The 9,842-nt window shown below is 51.7% G+C and overlaps 1 protein-coding gene across 1 annotated transcript; it reads left to right on the forward strand.

Annotated features, from left to right (window-relative positions):
* The first annotated feature begins 388 nt into the window (after nucleotides 1–388).
* ARRDC2 (arrestin domain containing 2) lies at nucleotides 389–9,415 on the forward strand. Its single transcript, XM_075337841.1, has 8 exons — nucleotides 389–724; nucleotides 4,825–4,891; nucleotides 5,054–5,201; nucleotides 5,525–5,627; nucleotides 6,120–6,376; nucleotides 6,569–6,731; nucleotides 6,831–6,982; nucleotides 8,078–9,415. The coding sequence occupies exons 1-8, from the start codon at nucleotides 451–453 to the stop codon at nucleotides 8,129–8,131; spliced, it is 1,218 nt and encodes a 405-aa protein (XP_075193956.1). The 5' UTR covers nucleotides 389–450; the 3' UTR covers nucleotides 8,132–9,415.
* The last annotated feature ends 427 nt before the right edge of the window (nucleotides 9,416–9,842 follow it).

The following is a 9,842-nucleotide window of genomic DNA, read 5'->3' on the forward strand; positions in this document are numbered from 1 at the left end:
TTTTGAAGCAGTTTCTGAGAAGGACGCCGAAAAGAAAGTATGTGTACTGCTGTTAGGGCAGGGATCTTGTAAGAACATGAGAGGTGACAGGTAGCAGGCAGGTATCGGCCACTGGATGACCTTCTACACTGTGCCGTCCCTGGAGTACATGGTACAGGCCGGACCGGTAATGCCGGACAGCAGAAGCTGGAGGGACAGGACGGGACCATGTCAGGGTGCAGGGTGTGTACTCGGCTTGTTGTGTACAAGGAAACCTGGAACCCCGCCTCCTATTGGGCTTGCGCCTATCACCACGCCCCTTTTGAGCAGCCATTGGCTGGAATCGTGTTGTTGATCACGTATGGCCACGCCTCTTGGAGTTCCCGGTATATAGGGACATTATCGGCACGGAGCAGCAGACTTTACAGAGGCGGTACCGGCAGGAGTTTGACGTGCAGTGGCGCCGGCAGGATGATCTTTGATAAAGTGAAGAAGTTTGCTGTGGTCCTGGACTGTCCAGAAGAAGACGCCCCTCCCGTGTTCAGTAGCGGGGCTTCGGTGTCCGGAAAGGTGCTGCTGGAGCTCCTGAGCGCCGCCAAGGTGGAGTCGGTGAAGCTGCATGCCGTGGGCTACGCCAAGGTGCAATGGACGGAGTCCCGCAGCGCCGGCTCCAGCACGGCCTATACCCAGAACTACAACGATCAGGTGGAGTACCTGCAGCTGCGGGAGGCTCTACTGCAGACAGGTGAGAGGCTGAGGGAGGCTGTACTGCAGACAGGTGAGAGGCTGAGGGAGGCTGTACTGCAGACAGGTGAGAGGCTGAGGGAGGCTGTACTGCAGACAGGTGAGAGGCTGAGGGAGGCTGTACTGCAGACAGGTGAGAGGCTGAGGGAGGCTGTACTGCAGACAGGTGAGAGGCTGAGGGAGGCTGTACTGCAGACAGGTGAGAGGCTGAGGGAGGCTGTACTGCAGACAGGTGAGAGGCTGAGGGAGGCTGTACTGCAGACAGGTGAGAGGCTGAGGGAGGCTGTACTGCAGACAGGTGAGAGGCTGAGGGAGGCTGTACTGCAGACAGGTGAGAGGCTGAGGGAGGCTGTACTGCAGACAGGTGAGAGGCTGAGGGAGGCTGTACTGCAGACAGGTGAGAGGCTGGGGGAGGCTGTACTGCAGACAGGTGAGAGGCTGAGGGAGGCTGTACTGCAGACAGGTGAGAGGCTGAGGGAGGCTGTACTGCAGACAGGTGGGAGGCTGTACTGCAGACAGGTGGGAGGCTGAGGGAGGCTGTACTGCAGACAGGTGGGAGGCTGTACTGCAGACAGGTGGGAGGCTGAGGGAGGCTGTACTGCAGACAGGTGGGAGGCTGTACTGCAGACAGGTGGGAGGCTGAGGGAGGCTGTACTGCAGACAGGTGAGGCTGCGGGAGGCTGTACTGCAGACAGGTGAGAGGCTGCGGGAGGCTGTACTGCAGACAGGTGGGAGGCTGAGGGAGGCTGTACTGCAGACAGGTGAGAGGCTGTGGGAGGCTGTACTGCAGACAGGTGAGAGGCTGAGGGAGGCTGTACTGCAGACAGGTGAGAGGCTGAGGGAGGCTGTACTGCAGACAGGTGAGAGGCTGGGGGAGGCTGTACTGCAGACAGGTGAGAGGCTGAGGGAGGCTGTACTGCAGACAGGTGAGAGGCTGAGGGAGGCTGTACTGCAGACAGGTGGGAGGCTGTACTGCAGACAGGTGGGAGGCTGAGGGAGGCTGTACTGCAGACAGGTGGGAGGCTGTACTGCAGACAGGTGGGAGGCTGAGGGAGGCTGTACTGCAGACAGGTGGGAGGCTGTACTGCAGACAGGTGGGAGGCTGAGGGAGGCTGTACTGCAGACAGGTGAGAGGCTGCGGGAGGCTGTACTGCAGACAGGTGAGAGGCTGGGGGAGGCTCTACTGCAGACAGGTGAGAGGCTGGGGGAGGCTCTACTGCAGACAGGTGAGAGGCTGGGGGAGGCTGTACTGCAGACAGGTGAGAGGCTGCGGGAGGCTGTACTGCAGACAGGTGAGAGGCTGTACTGCAGACAGGTGAGAGGCTGTACTGCAGACAGGTGAGAGGCTGAGGGAGGCTGTACTGCAGACAGGTGGGAGGCTGTACTGCAGACAGGTGGGAGGCTGTACTGCAGACAGGTGAGAGGCTGAGGGAGGCTGTACTGCAGACAGGTGAGAGGCTGAGGGAGGCTGTACTGCAGACAGGTGAGAGGCTGTACTGCAGACAGGTGAGAGGCTGTACTGCAGACAGGTGAGAGGCTGAGGGAGGCTGTACTGCAGACAGGTGAGAGGCTGGGGGAGGCTGTACTGCAGACAGGTGAGAGGCTGGGGGAGGCTGTACTGCAGACAGGTGAGAGGCTGGGGGAGGCTGTACTGCAGACAGGTGAGAGGCTGGGGGAGGCTGTACTGCAGACAGGTGAGAGGCTGCGGGAGGCTGTACTGCAGACAGGTGAGAGGCTGAGGGAGGCTGTACTGCAGACAGGTGAGAGGCTGAGGGAGGCTGTACTGCAGACAGGTGGGAGGCTGTACTGCAGACAGGTGGGAGGCTGAGGGAGGCTGTACTGCAGACAGGTGGGAGGCTGTACTGCAGACAGGTGGGAGGCTGAGGGAGGCTGTACTGCAGACAGGTGGGAGGCTGTACTGCAGACAGGTGGGAGGCTGAGGGAGGCTGTACTGCAGACAGGTGAGAGGCTGCGGGAGGCTGTACTGCAGACAGGTGAGAGGCTGGGGGAGGCTCTACTGCAGACAGGTGAGAGGCTGGGGGAGGCTCTACTGCAGACAGGTGAGAGGCTGGGGGAGGCTGTACTGCAGACAGGTGAGAGGCTGCGGGAGGCTGTACTGCAGACAGGTGAGAGGCTGTACTGCAGACAGGTGAGAGGCTGTACTGCAGACAGGTGAGAGGCTGAGGGAGGCTGTACTGCAGACAGGTGGGAGGCTGTACTGCAGACAGGTGGGAGGCTGTACTGCAGACAGGTGAGAGGCTGAGGGAGGCTGTACTGCAGACAGGTGAGAGGCTGAGGGAGGCTGTACTGCAGACAGGTGAGAGGCTGTACTGCAGACAGGTGAGAGGCTGTACTGCAGACAGGTGAGAGGCTGAGGGAGGCTGTACTGCAGACAGGTGAGAGGCTGGGGGAGGCTGTACTGCAGACAGGTGAGAGGCTGGGGGAGGCTGTACTGCAGACAGGTGAGAGGCTGGGGGAGGCTGTACTGCAGACAGGTGAGAGGCTGGGGGAGGCTGTACTGCAGACAGGTGAGAGGCTGCGGGAGGCTGTACTGCAGACAGGTGAGAGGCTGCGGGAGGCTGTACTGCAGACAGGTGAGAGGCTGCGGGAGGCTGTACTGCAGACAGGTGAGAGGCTGCGGGAGGCTGTACTGCAGACAGGTGAGAGGCTGCGGGAGGCTGTACTGCAGACAGGTGGGAGGCTGTACTGCAGACAGGTGGGAGGCTGTACTGCAGACAGGTGAGAGGCTGAGGGAGGCTGTACTGCAGACAGGTGAGAGGCTGAGGGAGGCTGTACTGCAGACAGGTGAGAGGCTGTACTGCAGACAGGTGAGAGGCTGTACTGCAGACAGGTGAGAGGCTGAGGGAGGCTGTACTGCAGACAGGTGAGAGGCTGAGGGGGGCTGTACTGTAGACAGGTGAGGGGCGCTGGGGGGAGGTTGTACTGTAGACAGGTGAGGGGCGCTGGGGGGGGCTGTACTGTAGACAGGTGAGGGGCGCTGGGGGGGGCTGTACTGTAGACAGGTGAGGGGCGCTGGGGGGGCTGTACTGTAGACAGGTGAGGGGCGCTGGGGGGGGGCTGTACTGTAGACAGGTGAGGGGCGCTGGGGGGGGGCTGTACTGTAGACAGGTGAGGGGAGCTGGGGGGGGAGGCTGTACTGTAGACAGGTGAGGGGAGCTGGGGGGGGAGGCTGTACTGTAGACAGGTGAGGGGAGCTGGGGGGGAGGCTGTACTGTAGACAGGTGAGGGGAGCTGGGGGGGGAGGCTGTACTGTAGACAGGTGAGGGGCGCTGGGGGGGGGGCTGTACTGTAGACAGGTGAGGGGCGCTGGGGGGGGGGCTGTACTGTAGACAGGTGAGGGGAGCTGGGGGGGGAGGCTGTACTGTAGACAGGTGAGGGGTGCTGGGGGGGGAGGCTGTACTGTAGACAGGTGAGGGGAGCTGGGGGGGGAGGCTGTACTGTAGACAGGTGAGGGGAGCTGGGGGGGGGAGGCTGTACTGTAGACAGGTGAGGGGCGCTGGGGGGGGGCTGTACTGTAGACAGGTGAGGGGCGCTGGGGGGGGGGCTGTACTGTAGACAGGTGAGGGGCGCTGGGGGGGGGCTGTACTGTAGACAGGTGAGGGGAGCTGGGGGGGAGGCTGTACTGTAGACAGGTGAGGGGAGCTGGGGGGGGAGGCTGTACTGTAGACAGGTGAGGGGTGCTGGGGGGTGGGCTCTACGGCAGGTGAGGGGTGCTGGGGGTGCTCCTGTCCTGCTGCACACACTGCCCCAGGTAGCTGCTTTGCACCCACACTCTGTGGGGATGTCTTTTGCTCTCTGTTGTCAGCCATTACGAGGCTTCCTGAGGTGTGCTGACAGCTCCTTGGGCCAGCTGTGCTGCCACTTTCACTGCTGGCCTGTATTCTTCTGTATTGCAGTGAACACTGCGGTTTCCTGTCACATAATAAACTGAGCCATTTAAAGCCTCAGCATGTGACACACAAATTTAAAGGTATCATCTGGTGTCCCTTTAAACAGGAAGCAGAGCCCAGCTGTGCTCAGTTGTGGGAGGAAATGCAGCAAGCGCTGGCTGACAGGCACTTCTACTTTGTTTCCTCACAGACAACAACTCCCTCCGTGTGCTGCCAGCCGGAAGGCACGAGTTTCCCTTCACCTTCCAGCTGCCTGAGTGAGTATCTGAGCACCCCGCCTGTGGTGTAGGAGCTGGCCCTTCGGCAGTGGGAGAGAGTAGTAAAGAGGAACGTACGTTCCTGGATGGGGAGAACTGAGTTCACCTATTCTGGGTGTTGGTAATTAATGTCTCACCGTCACTGCTCGTCATGTCTTACAGGAACTTGGTTACTTCCTTTGAAGGAAAGCATGGATGTGTTCGCTACTGGGTCAAAGCAAAACTACACCGCCCATGGTCAACAGTGAAGAAGGCAAAGAAGGAGTTTACTGTGATTGAACCCATTGACATTAACACTCCGGACCTACTGGTAAGATATTGACTTCATGGTCAGCGGTCTTGTATAGAAGAGGATCCAGCTTCATAACAAAAAATCTTAATCTTTATATTGGAGTCACATATTGTGGCACATGGTGGAAGGACATGGGAAGCCACGCGTTTCGTCCGCTATCCTGCTGCTCCTTATCAAAGTCCATGCTTTAATAAAGCACGCAGGATAGTATTTGAAACGCGTGTTAGAATACTGGTCTATCATTACCATAGACACTAGTCAGTTCTGTCCCTTTTAGGTCTTGTAGAGTATTGTAGTTTGGTTCTTGCCAAGATGATATAAGCCCTCTTTTCTTTCTTCAGGCTCCTCAGGCTGGCACTAAGGAGAAGGTTGCACATGCCTGGTACTGCAACTTGGGGCAAGTCACTGTCACCGCCAAGATTGACCGGAAGGGATACACTCCAGGTGCGTGCACTGCTTTTTCCACATACAGAGGTGTTTCATACATATCAGCCCCATATCCTTTTCTCAAGTATCTTCATGTGTCATAGTTCTGTGTGCTGAAGATACAAGTGCATTTAGTTCAACCCATAGCCTAAAATGTCAATCCAGAAGAAGGCAAAAGCCGTGGGACAGACAAGAACATCTCCTTACAGACTCCACATACAGCAATCAGACTGGTTCCCTGGACCAACGTCTTAGCAGACATGTTGTCTGTCACATTAAATGGTTCTTATTTAGAAACATGAGTGGGAAAAGCTAATGTTTCAGATCAATGAGATGTAAAACTGGCCCAACTGCTTCAAATGCAGGGAGGAATCGGACCTTGAGTCCCAGTAACGGGTCTGTTGGCTTCTTTGTAAACCTTACTAGGCGAGGTGTCAAACAGATAAATGGTTTATCAAATGATTGCAGAACAGCATAGATGGATAGATTGATGATTATTTTTATTTTTAGGTGAAGTCATTCCGATTTTTGCAGAGATTGACAATTGTACCAGTCGAACCGTTGTGCCTAAAGCTGCCATAATTCAGTCTCAAACCTTCGTTGCCCGTGGTACATTGAAGCAGAAGAAATCTGTAGTAGCTACTTTGGCTGGAGATGCTGTGCCTCCAGGGAAGCGAGAGACTTGGCACGGGAGAGCTCTGAAAATCCCTCCGCTGGGCCCTTCCATTATACAGTGCCGGATCATTAGAGTGGAATATGCTTTGAAGGTAAATCTTGCCTCACCTAACCCTAGTGAGGCAGATCTAAGGCTAGCCTGGCTTGTATTGTGCATAGACACTCAGACATGGCATGTGCCACACTCAGGTTTCTGATACAGACTAGTACATCTGCCCCACTGTAAGACTTGCTCACTTAGGAAACCTGTTGTAATTATTTATTTATTTATTTTTTTTTTTTAGGTGTGTGTTGAAATCCCTGGTTCCTCAAAATTGCTCTTGGAGCTGCCATTAGTGATTGGAACTATTCCACTCCATCCTTTTGGGAGCCGAACCTCCAGTGTGGGTAGTCAGTACAGTGTAAATCTGGACTGGCGGTACTTGACTGTCCCAGAGCAACCAGAACGTAAGTTGTTGTGTTTTTTTTTTTTTTTGTTTTTTTTTTTCCCTACCTCTATAAAACACACCTGAAGTATTTTCTTTTATTTATTCCTTTTTCTTATAGCGCCTCCTGAATACTCTTCCATTGTGTCAGAAGAGGAAGTTGAAAACCGCATAGCCCCTCCACGACATGCTAGTATGGGCTGTATTCTAGAGGGACCGTTTTATGCCTATGTCCAGGAGTTCAGAAACCGACCTCCTCCTCTCTACTCGGAGGTAATCTTTCACTTGGTATCTTGGTTTCTGGTCACTTATTCTGTCTCCACAATCGAGGCTGTTTGTCACTTAGTTCTGGCTTTCCCCTGGTGCATAAATACATTTTACCATGTAGTGAATAACATTAGATAACGCTGAAATTCCTAAACATTTGTGGAGTATATCCAACCTGTCCATCCATTTTTAGCATGGGTTAAGGCAGTCATACTACAACTTGGGCTGTTGGCTAGTGTGTGGGTGTGTGGTCTATTGTGCACACCTCCATATGATTTGCTTATCTCAACAATTCCTAAAACTAGGAGGTGTGTGATCTTTGTAATTACATACGCTATACTGGAATAGGTACCGTATTTTTCATTTTATAAGACGCACCCCAAATTTTTAGGAGGAAAAAGGGAAAAAATAATTTTTAATGTTAAAGGGTCCATTTTATAGTCCTAGTGGGTCTTAATCTTAATGCTCACCAGGGGTAGCAGCGATAGTGGAGCGGCTCAGGAAGGTCACAGGAGGCAGGGTCAGCTACTGCAGGGTCAGAGGAGGGTGTATTGTGGCTTAGGAGGGTCAGCGATGCGGCTACACGGGGTGTAGCGGCAGGTGCATTTGTATGCCTCCGGTATGGCTTACCAGGGCGACTGTGGCAGGATCACAAGACTCGCTCGGGGGTGTTGTGGCAGTCGCCATTGATCTGCAGAGGTATCTAGGCAACAGGTGCATTGAGCTGACTGCTGGCTCCATTGAATCGCCCACTGTTGACGAGATGGACTTCAAGAAATTAGCCGCGGAGGTAGTACATGCACAGATAGGCTCACAGGACATCCCCAAGCATGTCCTGTCTCCTATGACCCCCCGCTTGAGCACTGCTGCCTTGGCAAGCCATATCCGTTTTATGAGATGCACCCCCTTTTTACCCCCAGTTTTGGAGAGTAAAGTGTGTTAAGCCAAAACCAGGCGTGGGTAATAAAGTAAATGCACATGTGGTGTATGTGTTCTGGACCGAGGGTATCGGGCTGTCTATAATGTTATGACTTGGTCTCAGACACTTAAAAGTTGGACAGAATACTAATTTTGAATATGCTTTCTTTTTCACACTCCTAGGTTGATCCAAATCCAGCCACTCCAGATATACGTCCTCGCTGCATGACCTGTTGAAGAATGGTGGTGCTGAAAAAGCAGAATCGCATCTATATTTCACTTGACGCAAATTATTGCAAAAAGTGCCCCCTCTTCCTTCCATAAGGATTGCTCATTGCATCCGGCTGTGGTGACTGAAGGCCAGTGTAGGAGCTGGGGTGGTCTGCTTGCAGATGGGATCTTTTGTCATAAGTGATGTTACAACCCAGTCAATAAATGGCGAAGTCCCTGAAGTGAATACTGCGCAGGGGACTGGATTGGAAAAGACTTGCAATGCATTGAGCTGTACTAGCACGGCTTGTCTAGGGGGTTAAAAAGGCATAAACTAAACATTATCTTTAGTTTAATCGCTGAGACAATCTGATTAAGATAAGACCAAAGTCTTGTTGCTGCACATAAAGGGAGAACCCTACCGAGCCACTTCTTACAGCCACACGTGTTACCTTTTATCATGTATGTTAAAGAAGCCTTTTATATGATGGACACTGTGACATGACCTTTTGATAACGAATTGCAGGAATGCACCATAAAAGCAATAGCTAATTATAAAACCAAAAAATCTATTTTCTTGGTCACAAAAGATATGGGGGCTTTGTCAAACCCATCCTAAGCTCTTGCTCTGACCTACTGGTTTGAGATGAGGTTAATGAAGTGTGTTTTATATAATGTGAATCGCGTGTCCCTTTTTACAGTATTATTGGATGGGAAATGTGGTCTTCGGTTAAAATTTATTATGAAATATTGTGTACTAATGTGCCTTAAAGTTAATTATCTGACTAACTCTGAGGATCTAAAATATATAATATTCATTCATGTTACATAGGCTAAAAGCCACACCATTGCATTGCCTCCTGCATGAAGTGTATGCATGGGGCCATAGTTCAACTAACTAATCATTCCTTTATGCTTTTGCGCATGTACACATCTGTCATGGTTTCTGTTAAAGCAGAAACCACAATGCAGAGCTGGAGGTATCGTAAAAGCATCCAACTAGCACCCGAGACGTTAAAGGGGGTCTCTGATTATACCACAATGTCTTATTTTATTCAGAAAACTAGTGTTTCACAATGTGGATGTGAACACAGCCTAAGTTTGTTAAAGTTAAGAGGCACATTGCTGAAATCTATGGCATTATTGCACTTTATTATGTTACTGTATTCAGATAAGGTTCATATGCAACTTGTTACATTAATTCACTGTCCGCTTTATAAAATGGAGTATATAGGTGTTTTTTGTATGCATTTGTACTGACCAAATTTTTTTTTTTATTATTCTAAATAAAGCCTTTTATACAACTTGAAAGTTGTCCTTAATCAATGTCCAGTCTGTCTTAATAAAAAAACAAACAAAAAACCCCCCCAAATATATATGTATAGCCATCTCTGTAGTGTGGGATCACTGCACAGAATGAGCTAATGAGCAGATCTGTGCACCACTGGCTGTGGGCAAACTCTCCAGCCACAGGAAAAAGTGTTACAGATTAATTCATGATCTGTACAACATACAGAGCTCATGAATGTGGAGGACTACATGGTGGCAGATTTACTAGTCCTCCTAATGAACTCCTGCTGATTTTAAAATGAGCTGATATCAAATCCACACGTGTTTCTCTGACATTTCTGTTGGGGAAATGCAATCAAAATTGTGTAAAGAAGGTAAAAAGGCCCTCCAGTGGTTAATACTAGAATAAACTAAGATTATATCTATCTAGAGATCGATATAGATATAT

Source organism: Anomaloglossus baeobatrachus, chromosome 1 (assembly GCF_048569485.1).
Source record: "Anomaloglossus baeobatrachus isolate aAnoBae1 chromosome 1, aAnoBae1.hap1, whole genome shotgun sequence".
Lineage (NCBI taxonomy): Eukaryota > Metazoa > Chordata > Amphibia > Anura > Aromobatidae > Anomaloglossus > Anomaloglossus baeobatrachus.